At 40.8% G+C, this 16,316-nt stretch overlaps 1 protein-coding gene across 1 annotated transcript in view; it reads left to right on the top strand.

Annotated features, from left to right (window-relative positions):
• The window catches only part of LCOR (ligand dependent nuclear receptor corepressor), a 63,872-nt gene that overhangs the window by 31,622 nt on the left and 15,934 nt on the right, over positions 1–16,316 (top strand). Inside the window, exon 4 of the mRNA XM_074545091.1 lies at positions 12,593–12,725. Coding sequence (XP_074401192.1) covers positions 12,593–12,725 — 133 coding nt within the window. The remainder of the gene's footprint in view (positions 1–12,592; positions 12,726–16,316) is intronic.

The following is a 16,316-nucleotide window of genomic DNA, read 5'->3' as shown; positions in this document are numbered from 1 at the left end:
GTAAAACAACACCAGAATGGATCTCTATCAGCTTAGGAATTAAACAAAAGCACTCTGTCCTCTGCAGCAGCTAGCATGTAGCTGCATGGCTTGTCCATAAAGGAAGTACCTTGTTGAACTGATATTTGCCATGCTGCCAGTTCATGCATGTTTCTGTATTACAGCTTTTATTAAGGCACAAGAGGAGGTTTAGGAATGCTTGCATTTAGAACAGATGTAAGTCATAGTTATTTCATTGAGACTGACAGCAGGTAACGTGTATGTATACTTGTGAAAGGAGCACTGTCCTTTTTCTTACCTCATTTCATAAAAGGACAAAATCCAGTGTTAAACACAGCTCTAGTTAAGCCATTGAATTGATTCAGAAATTAATTTTGTGGTGAATGAGAGACTGGTTATAGTGTGGGCCAGTTGGACAGTGTATGGTAGGTATTCAAAAAGGCAATCTTACTGCCCTCCAGCCTCTCTGTCAGTTCTGTTGGGTTTGGGTATTTTGGCTTTTTGGCTTGTCTTTGTTTTGTTTTGAAGGAATAATGTGTGTCCTTTTAGGTCTAGGGTTTTTGTGTGTCATCTGAGAGATGGTAGGATGGGAGTGCTTCCTTTCCCCTGTGGGTGCAGCAGATTGCTGCCCTGCTGGCACTGATGTCATTAGCTTGCAATACAGAGTTAAATATGATTCTTTCACAAGAGCCTTCAAATAGTGTGAATTTGACAACATCTTAATTAGAATTCTAATATGTGAGACTAAATTGTTGGAAAAAAGGTTGTAACTTAATTGGTATTTAGCTAAATAATGGACAGTCTTCAGTTAATTCGGTTCAACTAAATTTGGAATGGTGCTAGTTTTTTTAAAATCTCTTCCATTGAACATCTGGACTGATCTCTGATTCTTTAGGGAGTTGCAGGCTGTTCATGTGCATCCTGTCACCTTGTCTGGAGAAGAACTGGGCAGGGTGGCATGGTTTGGGTTGGTGCTTGCATGAGTGCTGAGTTACAGAGTGAAAAGGTGTGTAATGGATTGTGTGGCTGGGAGCTGGATAGCCACAAGCCATGTATTAGGATAGTGTGTGGCTGTGGCCTGCCTGTTTTTTGGGGTTTTTTTGAGTACATAAATACCAATACCTCCTTTTGGATTAGGTGAATAATCAATCTCTCTACTTGATTTTCACCTGTAAGTGACATGTAGATAGCTAGTGTAACAAGTTCAAAACCAATAAATATCTTCAGGGTTTTTTTCTGGATTTCATTTGCCCATGGGAATTACCTGTAAATTAGGAGACCAGTGGCTGTGCATAAGTAAAAATGAGTTCTGGACTTGCAGGATGAGAATTGGAGGCCAGTATTAGTTTATTGGCAGAGCTGCTTACAGGGTGAGAATCTACATTAGCTGTCCCACTCAGTGATAGCTGTTACTGCTTCTGCAGGCAGTCAGGTTCATTGCATGACTTCTTCAAAGGATGGAAAACCATGTTTTGAAGTGTTCTGAAAAGATTATTGTATTTGTACCAGCAGTTCTAATTGCAGCTACTGAGCAAATACCTGCATTTTTGGCAGTCAAAATACAAGACAAGTTTTGATAGAGAAATGGACTTGAGTGTTTTCGTTTGAATGAGATAACAAAATACAGACAAAATAGGAAGCCAGCATCTTCCCAGATATTTTTTCCCAAATCCAAAGGGTTATGTGCAGTAATGTAGAACTTTTAGAAACTGGATTTTTTCTTTTCATCACAGAATGCAGAATACACAATTGTTTCTGCATGGTGTGATAGGAGAATAAGTGGTTACCTAAGCTGCTGCTACCAGGTTATTAATGTGGGTGTCTGTGTGCAGAAATGGACAGGTACCTTGAAAGACAAAAAAAAACCATTTAGCAGCTCTGGCTGCCTCCATGAGATGAGAGAAAGATTGGGATGGGACCAAATCTGACACCAAATCTGACAAATTCACATTTGGATAATGTGCAATTGTGGTAATTCTCTATTGCTTGTGGTCTTTATCACTTTTCCTTCTAAAAGGTTGAGGTACAGCCAAGACCCATCAATTGAAATGGATTGAAGTGTACTTGCCTTATCTCTTTTTAATGATGATTCCTTATTTTTCTGTGTGGTTTGTTAAATAATCTGACTGAGCTATCATTACAGAAGAAATCTTTGGCTTCATGTAGAATGTTTGTATCAAATGAGGTGGTCCCTAGTGTCATTTGCTCATAGTTAGAGCTCAAGCCTAGTTTAAGAAAGGCCAGAAGAAAGGAGAAACTGGAAAATGAATCCTTTAAGAATATTCAGTTGAATATATTAATGTAGAAAAGAAAACACTGTTGTCTACAGTGACATAAAGCAATTAATGTCGATTAAGAGAAAAAAGGAACACACATACATAGATACACAACTAATCTCATTGGTTGATGAGAGCAGAACAAGAAGGATAATACTCCTAAGCACATTAACTATTTTATAGATATATTTAAGCTACAAAAATAGCAAGAGAGAAAATTACTTCTAGGAGCATATTCTGGATTCATAGGCTGCTTGATGCCAGAATATTGATTCTGGTCTGCAAAGTTCTCTAAAATACCTGGGCTTCAGTGAAAGGACCTCTCAAAATTCTTTCATTTGTGAAGAAGTGTGTTAAGGTACAGCATTTGAAGAAGTCATTTTAAAATTCAAAATTACTCTGTTATGATTTGGGTATTTTTAAAAGCTTGTAATTATTTTACACAAATCTGATGACCTTTGACTATGGAGGAGCATAACCAATAAGATATGAACTGTGGTAAATGTCTGAATAATTCTGAAGAGAAGTTATCACTCATCTAAAGCATTAACTTGTAGAATAATTGAAGGTGGCAAAGGAAATATCTAAAAATGAGTTGAAGTTGTAGAACTCCTACAATTTTTGATGGCTTTAGAATGTGTTTAAGCTGTGTACATAGTTCCCCAAGTGTGCTGGAACATGCTCTAAAACATTTGAAATGGATTTCATCACTTAAACTCAAGCATTTAGACTGTCACTTTTGTATTGTGTCATTTTAAAATTATTTGATATGGAGGCTAAAACTTGAAAAGATTGTTTGTGATAATCTCCAGATGTGTTTAGCAGTAATGCAGGGTTGCAGCTTCACTTGTGCATCAGTGTTAATGTGAGCATGTTGTGGTTCCACACCGCAGCATGCTTACATTTAGATTTCACTGATATATTTCTTTTTCCCCTACTATAGATAATAAATGATACTCAATAGCTATGGATCAGTCAGGTTGCATGTTTTGAGTTTGATAAATGTGATGTCAGTCATCTTACTGTAAAAAATATATATATTCAGTAAGTGAGGGAGGTCTTAAAACTGATAAACCATCTGAATTTTTTTAAATACTAAGCTGGGAGCAGTCGTAGTTGCTTTAGAGGACATGCTCAGAATTGAAAATTATCATGATAAATTTGAAAAACAGGACAAGATAGACCTGTTTTGTCAAGTCACAAGTTTCAGAGGTCTTAAAAGTGATAGGAATGTAAAATTGGTAAATAACTTCATGGACTGTTTCAAGAGAAGAATTTGTGTTAATACCTGGGGAGGAAAACCTGAATGCTGGTGAAGCCTCAAATGACTGTAGCATTTGAGAGATGTAAACAAACTGAGTATCATTGAAATGAAAGCAACAAGAATGATATTTTCTTGCAGATAGAAGGGAGGAAGAGGTCTGCTACCCTTAAAGCTTGTCTACAGAAAATTGCTCTCCTTTGTGTTGGCTATGAATTAAAAAGACTGTACAGTCTTAAGGAAAAAACCACATTGGAGAAGACAAACTAGGGGTGTTTTAGCATTCCTTTTTTACTCAGTGTTCCTGCTTTTACGTTGAGGTAGGGTGGGAGGCTGGAGGGGGTCCATGGGATTGACCAGTCAGCCATGGGTGGTCTCTGGGCAGCCTCCTCCTTTTTTTTCCTGAAGATGGATAGGAATTATCTCATCCTGTTCTAGTTTGTGGGCTCTTCCCATTCCATCTGTGTGTGTGCTGTGGCTTAAATATGAAACTGCTGTTTGCACATCTACACCACAACAGCCTGCATCATAGAGTTCTCTTCATGTCAGCAGTTCGGCATTGGAATTGCTGTATCAACATTTCCTGCCAGGAGGCTCTCGGTGAGCATCCAGCAGTAGTGCTGACAAGGCTGGGCTGCCCAGGATAGGTGGTCTCACAAGGTCACACACTGACCTTGCCTTTTGAAAACCTCAGCTCTGTATTTCTAAGGCTCTTTGACTTAATTACATTGTTATGCTGTTTATCTTAATGTACAAAAAGAGCTTTAGCCCACAAAGAGCATGTGCAAACCACTCCAAGTATCTTTCTCTGAAGGTTTATTGTTTAATAGAGTGATGCTGGTGTTCACGGGTGGATTCCAGGAATGCTCTGGGGCATTCTCTTCCCACCTGAAAAGCAGCACAAAGAGAATAGAAAGAATCCTGTGTTATAAAAAATACCTAAAAGTAACTGAATGGCTATAAATACCCTGAAAAAATGCCCAATGAAAATACTATCTAGATATTACTGGGTTTTTCTTCTTCCTACTACCTGCATCTTGCTGCTGAAAACTTAGATGTGATTTAGGACTGTAGAGTGAGTGGGTAAACCTGAAAGTAGTGGTTCTAAATAATGGTTATTGGGAAGAAATACTAGAAAATGTGAAAAAATGACACCTAAAAAATCAACAAACCCCCACCCTAACCAAACAAACTAAAAAAACCAAACAACAGAAATCAACCAACCAGACACTCCAAAACCAAACAAAAACATCTCACTTTTGGAAGTAGAATAGCAATCACAATCAAATACTTAGTGTGAAAGTTTGAATTTTCCTTCTGGGGCGAAAAATCCTGCTGATTCCTGGAATAATTATGGTACAGTAGATAAGAAAAAAATTAAAAACTGCAATAAGCAGAATTACTCCCAGTATATTTTGTCTCATGTAGTCAGTGCTGTACTGAACATGCCCAAAGACTTTTTTTTATCCGAAGTGCGAGTTTAAATCTGACTTTTTACATAACTGTATTTCTTTGTTTTGATGTCTTAGCATGGACACTGATAAAAAACATATATGGAAGGAGATGCTCCTTAATTTGGGGGGTAAAAACTAAGCACTGCCATTTTCTTCCTAGTATTCCTCTTCTCTCGTAAATGCAGATCAAGAGATCCTTCACTGAGCTGTTCACCAGCATAAGCCACTTAAATTTTTTTTCTTCTGGCTGATCCCTTTTTCTTCATTCCTTCTCTATGTAGCAAGTGTACAGCTTTAGTTAGTTTCAGTAGATTAAATGGTACTCTTCTTATGTTGCCTTTGTATGAGTACTATAAAGTACATTTGTTTGTGGTGAGGCAAGGTGCTACTGGACTATTTTTCCACTGAGTTACCAGGCCAGTACTTACAGTGTCTTGCTATAGATGCAAAAAGTGCTAGGAAGATTTGAAATGCATTGGCCAAGGGTTATTTTTATTTTTATTTTTTTGTGTTGGCCAAGAGTTATTTTTATTTTAGTCTTCTTCCAGAGTTATAATCTGTTAAAGAAGAAGCTTCTCCTATGGGAGCAATCAGGTTTGAATGTCTGGTATGGAAGAAAGCCTCAGTCATTTTGTGACGCTTTCACTTCTGCAGGCTCTTACCTTCACAGAATCAAAGATGTTTTTACTCACTTGTTACCTCTGTCGTTGCATGTTGTGTTTGTCATAAAATACTGCTTTGTGTCTGTACCCTGAGATAGTATCTCCCTTTGGTTTTGATAGAGAGCTTTTGGAAGTTGTTGAATCACAAATGTCATGTGAAAGCCCATCCATGTGGTTCAGGCCAGAGTCCACAGCATTTGGTGTTATTACCCTTAGCACACAGTTTGTGTGACTGCTGTGTTCATTAATTTACTGTGGGCTTCTCATATAATCTTGCTTCTTAAACCTTTTGAAGTTGAGACAGTGCAAACTTAAGAATTGCTTATTTTTCATTTATTGTGATTTATAAATGAATTTCCAGTTCTTCCCTTCTAGTTCCAGGTGGATATGTGTCTGAAATCAACTTATACACTAGAGACCAAAAAAACAGATGCAGCCTAAATATTATGGTAACTGATACTTTATAAAGGTTAACAAAACAAAACACTCCCTGAAGCCAAAGAGTAGCTGTGTATACATTCCTGCAGTAGGTAAATACAGGTATCTTTAATATAGCTTAAAATGAAAGTGGAAGGAGAGGGCCAGTAAAGAGATTTTTCTCCTGAGCAGGAGCAAGGCATTAAACTGATAGAAATGAAAAAGGGTGTGTGCATCTGGGGGTGGAACCTAAGCAGTTCGATTTTGTATTTTTGTAACCTTGCCTTCTAGTTTCTTGACTGTACTTAAAATAAATGATGTATCCTGACATCTCACGTGCTTAATTATCCTAGTTTGAATTTATTCTTGAGATTACTCAGCTGCTTCCAGTTGTGAGAATGGATTTTATTTCGAAGTAGGTGTTGTAACAGCTAACTTAAATTTATTTCACTTAAAAGTAGCTACTATTGAGCTTCTTCACAAAAGGTCCTGTTTGTTGATTATACTTGGTCATTTTTTGCTTAGTTTGCATGGATATATGGAGTAAGGAGAACTGTGGATATTTTGCCTTCAACAGTTATTTCTTGGATCTAAAAATAATAGCCAAAGAGCAAGTGCTAGATATGAGATTTGCAGCCAGATGCTTTTCTTCTTTATAATGGACTCTTATTTTCTGTATTGTTATCAAATCTTATATTTGTGTAAGATCATCATCATTTATGTCTTGAGTTGTAGTGTAAGGTGTCACCAAAGTATGTGTTCTACCACCACCTCCATCACCTTCTGATGAACTGTTAGTGATGGGTCCTTTGTATCAGCTGCATACCCCACCTGTGAGCTGGGTGTAGTGTTCTCTTTGTTACACCCAGCCCATCTCTGCTAATGTGCCGTCAAGGACTCCCCAGAACATCCTGTGTTTCATAGGATTACATCATTCCATTGTAAAATTCCCTGTCCTGGGGGAGGTACTGAAGGTTCCTGCCTGGATTTGAGGGTGGTGAATGATCTCAAGGTCTGGGGGCTTGGGGGAACCACCACTGGACCCCGGGGGAAGGAGCAGACCTTTCCACAGGACCACTGCTTTGACAAGTCCACATCCATCATTTCAATGGGACTGCAGCCACCATTTAATCAGACTGCCACCACCACCCTGACCAAGAGGGTGCCAAAACTCTTTGTCAGTTTAAGCCAGTGTTTCTGTACTATTGCCTTTATTGTAACTTTCCTATTAAATTGTAGCTCCCTGTGGAAATCACTTGCAAGATATTTGTGTGAGGTTAATTCCTCCCTCTGGTTGACTTTCAAACCAGCACATATTTTGGCAACCAATGTGCAGCACCCTGAGAGACGTCAGAATTGCAGTTTTGCACTGTATTACAGAAACAGCCTATTCACCATTATGCTTGACATGTTTGCATGGATGTTGTACCTTGCTCTCCATGTTTTTCTGCACATGGGGAAGTATTTGCCAGTTGTGATACTCCTTTTGACACCAAGGAATGCTATGAAAATTGCTTTGTTAGTTCTTCATGTCTACTGCATGATAATATCAGAGGCAGTGAACCTTATTTAGATGATATATTCAGTTTTGTTCTCCTGTCCTGGTCTGGACTGCTGGTTATGGGGCCTTGTTAATAATCTCACCCAGCCAATGGTGGGAAGAGTAGAGAATGATGTCTTCCAGCTTTTCAGGCCCAACACAGCAGTTTTTGAAAATACTGAGTTTTGTCTGGATGTCAAGGATGGCATAATCTTGTTAATTTTACTCTGTCTTCTCTGTATGGCCTGTGCTGTGTACGCCATGCTTGGAGTCGGGACCAAGCTTGGTGTGGTCCAAGCATATTCAGGAGGAGGAGGAGGAAAAAAGAAGCCAGTCAGCAGGCCCTGTGTCTAAACAAACTGTCACTGAGCCGGGACAGCCTAAGTCAGTAGCAGTTGCCTCTGTTCAAGAAAAGGAAATTGAAGAGTAAATCGGTCAGCAAAGGGACTCATGAGGAGGTAGCAGGACCTTCGTACCCAGGTGGAAGAGACAGAGCTGGAGATCATCACTCGGTCTCTGTCCCTGGGTGAGTTGTGTGAGCTGCAGAGTGAGTTCACACGGCACCTAAACGAGTCCATTCTGAGCTGGCTGCTGCACATGTGGGACGCTGCAGCCAATGACACCATCCTGAAAGGATGTGGGCATGTCGGAGCTTGGAAGACAAAATTGAAGAAGGCCACCAGAAACTGAGGAAGGAGCTTAAGGAAGGAATTTACCACATCTTGCCAGAACCAAGAAGAGTCTCTGTCATTTGGACCAGATGCCCTCCAGCCAAGGAGAGAGGATACAATCCATGAGGTAACCTCTGGTTTTTCCTTCAGGAGAGTGGAGAAGACATGAAGAAGTGGGGTGTACCTTTTCCTTAGCCACCCAGGTACATGAAGTGAAAGGAGGAGCAACAACCGCAGGAAGGTCATCTAGAGTCAACGCTGCTTCGGTCTCTCTTAGACAAGGCTCCAGGTGGTAAAAGAATGATGATATTACCGACCCTTTTGAGGGGACCTCAAGGTCATATTTACAGGAGGAGAGCAATGTGTACAATGACCGGGATTTAGAGGGGCCCTGCCTTTAGCCAGGTAGGGGACAGGGACAATCGAGTCTATTGGACTGTGTGGATCCAGTGGCTTGGCATGTCTGACCCACAAAGGTTTATGGCTTTGATTGATACCAGTGCTCAATGTACCCTGATGTCATCCAGGTATGTGGGAGTGGAATCCATTTCCATTTTTGAGGTGACAGGGGGATCCCAGCAGCTGGCTGTGTTGGATGCTGAAGTGAGCTTGACTGGGAAGGAGTGGCAGAAACACCACATTGTGACTGGTTCAGAGGCCCCATGCCTTGGCATAGACTATCTCAAGACTCAAAATGACATTGCTGGGCTTTTAAGATAGCTGCTCTAGAGACAGAGCAAATCAGACAGCTGAATACCTTGCCTCGTCTCTCAGACAACCCCTCTGCTGTAACAACAGGTACCAATCGCCACAGCAACAGTGCACCATCGGCAATATCGCAGCGCCGAGACTCTCCCATCCATAAGATGATTCCTGAACTGGAGAGCCAAGGGGTGGTCAGCAAGGCTCATTCACCCTGTAACAGCCCTCTATGGCTTAAATCCAGTAGAGAATGGAGCCTGACAGTGGATTAACTTGGCCTGAATTAAATCCTGCCACCACTGAGTGCTGCTGTGCCAGCCATGCTGCAGCTTCAGTACGAGCTGGAGTCCAAGGCAGTAAAGTGGCATGCGACCATTGACATTGCCAATGATTTTTCTCTGTTTCTTTGGCAGTTTGCTTTCACCTGTAAGGGTGTGCAATATACTTGGAATTGACTGTCCTGGGGGTGGAAGTAGAGTTCCACTGTCTGCCATGGACTGATCCACACTGCACTGGAAAGGGTAAGGCTCTGGAACATCTGCAGTGCATCAATGACACACCATCATAGGGGGGAACGCAGCTGGGAAGTCTTAGAAAAAGGAAGGAAGATTATCCAGTTTGTCCTGAAAGCTTGCCGTTAAATGAAGTAAGGTTAAGGGACCTGCTCAAGAAATTCAGTTTCCAGGAGTAAAGTGGCAAGATAGACTTTGCCAGATTTCAGTGGAAGTGATTAACAAGAGAACATATATGTCTCCACCAACCAACAAGAAAGAAATGTAGGCCTACCTAGGTGCTGTGGGCTTTTGGAGGATGCATATCCCAGAGTATACAGTACAATTGCAAGCCTCCTCAATCTCATGACACAAAAGAAAAATTATTTCTGGTGGGGCCCTGAACAAGCTTTTGAATTAAACAGGAGATTCCCATGCAGTGGCCCTTTGGTCAGTCAGGACAGGGAAGGATGTAAAAAATGTGCTCTACACTCTGGCGGGGGAAATGATCCTTCCTGGAGCCTCTGACCTGAGGAGACCCGAGGATGACTGTTGGAATTCTGGAGTTGGGGATACAAAGGGTCTGAGGCCAGCTGTACCCCAGCTGAGGAAGAGATTCTTGCAGCCTACAAAGGGGTTCAAATCACCTCAGAAGTGATTGGCACTGAAGCACAGCTGCTTCTGTCAACCCCACTACCAGTGCTGGGCTGGGTCTTCAAAGGGAAGGTTCCTTCTACACATCATGCCACTGATGCCATGTGGAGCAACTGGATCGTGCTGATCACACAGGGAACCTAGATGGGAAATCCTAATCTCACTGAGATTCTGGAAATCATAACAAGATGGCCTGAGGGTGAGAGTTTTGGACTATCTTCTGAAGAAGAAGAGGAGCAGGTGACATGTGCTGAGGAGACCCCACCAAATAAACAACTACCAGAGAATGAAAAGCGATAATGCCCTCTTCACCAAGGGTTCCTGCCCAGTTGTAGAAACAAACCAGAAATGGAAAGCTGCTCTGAGGACGTTCACACAGAAAGCTGCAGCAGCTACCATGGGACAAGGCAGATCAAGTCAACTTGCAGAGGTTAAAGCCATGCAGCTGGCTTTGAATATTGCTGAATGAGAGAAGTGGCCAAGACTCTACACTGACTTGTGGATGGTAGCTAATGCTCTGTGGGAATGGCTGGATCAGTGGAGAAAGGCCAAATGACACCGCAGAGGGAAACCCATCTGGGCTGCTGAGATCTGGCAAGACATTGCTGCCTGGATAGAGAAGCTGACTGTGAAGGTCTGTCACATCAATGTATGTGTACACAAAAGTCAGGCTAATGAAGTAACGACGTGCAGGTGAACTTTGCTGCCAAGATTCAAGTATCTCAGGTAGATCTGGACTGGTAGCACAAAGGAGAATTACTTCTAGCTTGTTAGGCCCTCAATGCCTCCAGTCGTCAGGCAGGAGATGGGACATACCGATGGGCCTGTGACCAGTCCTGTGGACTTAAACATGGACAATATCTCTCATGGAAGACTGTGAGATGTGTGCTGCTATCAAGCAAGCCAAGTGGATGAAGCCTCATATGGTATGGTGGACAGTAGTCAAAATACAGGTACAGGGGAGCATGGCAAATTGACTACATCACCCTTCCCCAAACCTGCCAAGGCAAGTGCTATGTGCCGACCATGGTTGGAGCAACCACTGGATGGCTGGAGACCTACCCTGTGTCTCACACCACTGCCCAGAACACCATCTTGGGCCTGGAAAAGCAAGTCCTGTGGAGACATGGCACCCCAGAAGGAACTGAGTCTGGCACTGGGACTTGTTTCAAGAACAAGCTTATAAAACCCTGGGCTAGGGAACATGGCGTTGAGGGGGTGTACCATATTCCTTATAATGAACCAGCTGCTGGGAAAGCTGAATGGTGCAATGGACTATTAAAAACCACCCTGAAGGCATTGGGCAGGGGGACCTTCAAAAACTGGGAGTTGCATTTAGCAAAGGCCACCTGGTCACCAACAGCCGAAGCTCTGTCAATCAAGCTGGTCCTGCCCAGTCAGAACCCTTGCACATTGGAGAAGGAAATAAAGTCCCTGTGGTACACATAAGAGGTATGTTAGGACAGATAGTTTGGATTAATCCTACCTCAGGCAGTGGGATTGTTATTGCCTGTTTGTACTTGGTGAGTAATGCAGAAAGATGGGGAAACCTGTTGTGTACCTCAACACACCTAATTTTAAACAAGAATTGTGTGTAATGCTTCATTGTGTACGTGTATATAAAGAAGGGTATTAATTTTGATATAAATGGTGTAGAATAAGGGTTGAATAATATCTTAGGTTACAATGCAAGATGCCACCAAAGTATGTATTCTACCACCACTTCCATCACCTTCTGATGAACTGTTAGTGATGGGTCCTTTGTAACAGCTGCATACCCCACCTGTGAATTGCTTGTAGTGTTTTCTTTGTTACACCCAGCCTGAGGGTGGTCATCTCTGCTAATGTGCCGTCAAGGACTCCCCAGAACATCCTGTGTCTTATAGGATTACATCATTCCATTGTAAAATTCCCTGTCCTGGGGGAGGTACTGAAGGTTCCTGCCTGGATTTGAGGGTGGTGAATGATCTCAAGGTCTGGGGGCTTGGGGGAACCACCACTGGACCCCGGGGGAAGGAGCAGACCTTTCCACAGGACCACTGCTTTGACAAGTCCGCATCCATCATTTCAATGGGACTGCAGCCACCATTTAATCAGACTGCCACCACCACCCTGACCAAGAGGGTGCCAAAACTCTTTGTCAGTTTAAGCCAGTGTTTCTGTACTATTGCCTTTATTGTAACTTTCCTATTAAATTGTAGCTCCCTGTGGAAATCACTTGCAAGGTATTTGTGTGGGGTTAATTCTTCCCTCTGGTTGACCTTCAAACCAGTCCAATTTACAACAAGAAAACAGGACAAAGTACAATGTTCTGATGCAGCCGAAAAAACAAGTTTTGATTTAAATAAATTCAACTGTGCTGAGTACCTGAAAATGTTTTGAATTTAGTAAAATATTGAGTGCCTAGGGAACTTCATTAATTTTGGAGTCTGGAAGATCTTACAAATATTAAATATCTTTGCAGGAACACTTAGTCAGTCTGGATGAGCCAGCCTCGGAAGCTGGACAAGAAGCTCTGCTTAGACAAGAGCAAGCAAAAATCATTCGTTTTGAAAGGCAAGCGGAAGAGTTCCTCAATGCAGTCTTTTACAGAAAAGGTTGGTTTTAATGGGGGAGGAGGATGTGGGAAATGGTCTCTCTTGTGATCTTTTTGCATGCAATGTAGGTATCAAAGATCTGATGTTCAGTATTTTTCAGTTATCTTCTTTATATATATATTTATCAAGGATAAAAATTGATTCTGAAGTAATGTGGCAACATAACAGTGTGGGCTTGGGACAGTGGAAGGGAGTATTGATGCCTAGGGAGCATAAAACTGTTTAACCCTGAACCAAATCTCTCCATGAGATCACTGGTGTTTTCACTTTTGGAGAGATGACTCAGTTCTTACCCCGCAGAACTGTTCCCCATAGCCAGTGTTTAGGTGGGTGGGCTGTTTGGAAGAAAGGTCAAGTGGCAGTGGTGGTTGTAGGTGGGTAATGTGTTTTCTTATTTAAAAAAAAATATATTTTATTTTGATGGGATATGTAATAATGCAGTTTTTTTTAAAGGCCATCAGTCTTTTCACTATTGGTAATGATTACCCACCCTATCCCCAACAATCTAGAGTATAAAATATTATTGGAATAGTGCTAAGGGGAATATATGAAGAATTCAAAATGTGGTCAGCAAAAGAATTGCTGTAGAATATGCCGAGAACATGCTGAGTGCTAGAAAACCACCTAAATATTTTCTGGAGAGTTGTTGCTTAAACTGCTCTTAAGGAAGGCACAGAGCTCATTTCACTGTTTTCTACAAATCTGAGAAACATTAATCCAGAGGTTGCTTCCAAATGCATCCTGAATGAAAGCACATCGTACTTATCAGTCTAACCCATGTGTGAGAAAATCTGCCAAATCAGTAATTCCAACCTATCTGCTGGGGGACAATGCAAGGCTTCAGTTTAACAAATTAGAAATTGCTGTAGCCAGTCCTCAGCCCCTCCTTCCAGTGACCAAAATATTTAAAGGTGTTTTAAGTAGATAACAGTATCTTAGCCTTTCTTTTATGACTCAAATGAATAAATACAAGCCATACATTATGATGCTTCTATATTTTTTGCAATACATGCAGGATGGTAGGAAGGATAGTCATTGCATTACTACTGATAGTTCAGATAATGCCTTTATTCCAAGGCTTCCTTTTTAAGTTTTCTTTTTTTCTTGTAAGCTTAATGTTTCCTTTTGCTTTTGAGTTTATCCCATTTATCTTCAAATCCAGAAGGAATTTAAGAAAAGTAAAGTCTAGAGAAAACAGGTTTTTTTCATGTTGCTTTTTCTGGTGACGAAAAAAAAAGCCTTTCCATCATTTCCAAATTGTTTATTAAAGACCTCATTCATTTACCACTAAACTTAAAACATGTATGACATGTCTTTTAGGAAAGTATGCTTTTTTTAAATTCACTGAGGAGCCAGCAGCAGATAGTGCAGTGTGTTAATGAAGGGTATAATACTCTGTCCGTGGCTTTATACTAGAATAAAGATAATGAAACATGTCAGATTTTTAAGAATCTTTGAGATTTTTTAAAAATATACCCTTGTTTTTCTTCCTTGGACAAAGCTGTGCTTGGTGCAAGAGTAACAGGCGAGGGATAGAAGCCTGGCAGGAAATCAGTTCTGAATCCTTAATGCATGATTTTCAAGCTTGCTTGTATTTAGATTGCTTGAAATCTAACTCATGCTACTGCCAGAAGATCCCAAGGCACTGTCATACCAAAGAGGACACAAAGAATGGCAGAACTCTAAGGTTCCTACATTGCTCAGAGATGCTGAGCTCTCCTGGCTTCCTGCCAGCAATTCGTTTTTTTCTTTTTTCCATCCTCACTGCCAGTAACATTTGAGATGGGTGTTTTGTAGCCTGGGTAGATCAGAGAAAATGCAGCTGCTCTCTGAACACTGACCACACATTAATGTACTGAGCATGAATAGGGAATTAACAAGATCAGCAAACTTTTTCAACACGTTTATTGTCCATTAATCTAGTCCTTTCTCTGAAGTTTGTGTCCCTGGCACTCTGACCCAGTAATGCTTCCTTCAAATACTCGTATTTTTCCAGTCAAAGCAGAGTGGTAGTACTTAGTTGTCTGTTACCTTTACTTTGTGGCAGGACAGGACCTTCTTCTGGTTTAATGAAATAATGCATTTATTTGTATGATACTGCCCTTTTAAGATTTTGATATAAAAATACACAAAAGCTATTAAGGCTTTAAAGCTCAGAGTTACTGCTTCAGACTAGGTATAGCTGATAATTTTTTGCTGTATTTTCTCTTCTCAGAGAATTTCTATGTTTTAGTTAATTTTAGTTTTATTTTCCTAAAAAAACCTGGACAGGTGGAGTCAAGATAGATATGTGGTTGATTTCAAGTGATGCTGGATGGGCACCAGCACATATTTTCCACTCTTGAACAGCTTTAATCCTCAGCATGCGGGCTTTATATTAAGCAAGAAGCCTTTAATGTGCTAGGTACCTACCCTTCTGCTTGGAAACAGAGTTTTATGACCCAAATTAGTGCATTTAACTTGAACAGCACTAGAAAGTTGTCATTCTGGTCTGATTCTATGAAGTTGCAAATTACAAGGATGCATGGCTGTAGGCATATGTAATATTTTATTTCTGAATGTGTAAATATGTTCAGATGCAAGCATTTCTGAAATGAACATATGAACATGGTGCACAGTAAAGGCCTTCAGAAAACACAAGTGCCATCAAGCTCTGCATTCCTGCCAGCCCCACTTGTATATGCTGCAAGCACATCTCAAGCAGTTGGTATCTGTCTGGTCATGCCATCAAATTGTGTCCCTCTGGGCCTCCTTAGAGCCTTTCTGTGTCCTTCAAGAGGTTATAGTGAAGAAGGAATTAGAAAAGCAGAAGAAATGCCACCATAGCAGAACAAAACCTTCTCGCTTTTCCAGGCTGGTGTCCTTGTGGACCGTTTGGGAGACAAGTGAGATTATAAATGTACCAAAATTTAGGTTTGGTTCATTTTTTGGTGTCTTCTTAAAACTGTAGTATTTGATACTTAAGAACAAGTAAAATCTACAGGATGTTTTAAAGATAATGGTTATATATTTACATAAACATCCTGGAAATTTATGGGATTTACAGAAATTTACTGTAAGAATGTACATGGTGACTGTATAAGATCTTAGGTGTAGAAAGCTGTGCTTAACAGAATGGAATTCAGGCCTGATAAGTATTTAAAGGTCAATATGATGTTTCATCAAGAAACAGGCTGCTGCTGCTGCTCTTTGATTTGTAGGCAGCTCTGCTCAAACCTTCATGTCAGTCATCCTTTACACATACCCATAAAGCTGGTTTGTTGGATTGATATACTTTTGACAAAAATGGTAGCAAAAGGCAAATCTAACACTGAAAGGTCCCACAGAAGATTTTCCTAATGCTTCTAATAGCTCAATCTCAATAGATTACCTTTCAACCTGGGCAATTTTTTTAAAAGAGGTAGTAAACACTTCTCTATTGTTCCCTCTTGAGAGCTGCTTTTAAAGATTTATTTGGTCTTCTACTGCACAGTTGTTTTCTGAATGTTTCTCAGGTAATAGAAAATCAAACCTTTTGAGCCATTTCTGGAATAGTGATGTGATTTTCAGTGCTTTGGGGGTTTTTGGGAGTATTGTGGGTGGTTAGTTTTT

Source organism: Zonotrichia albicollis, chromosome 7 (genome assembly GCF_047830755.1).
Source record: "Zonotrichia albicollis isolate bZonAlb1 chromosome 7, bZonAlb1.hap1, whole genome shotgun sequence".
NCBI classification, from domain to species: domain Eukaryota; kingdom Metazoa; phylum Chordata; class Aves; order Passeriformes; family Passerellidae; genus Zonotrichia; species Zonotrichia albicollis.
The sequence above is the reverse complement of the archived record's forward strand: the minus strand, read 5'-3'. Positions and strand labels throughout refer to the sequence as shown.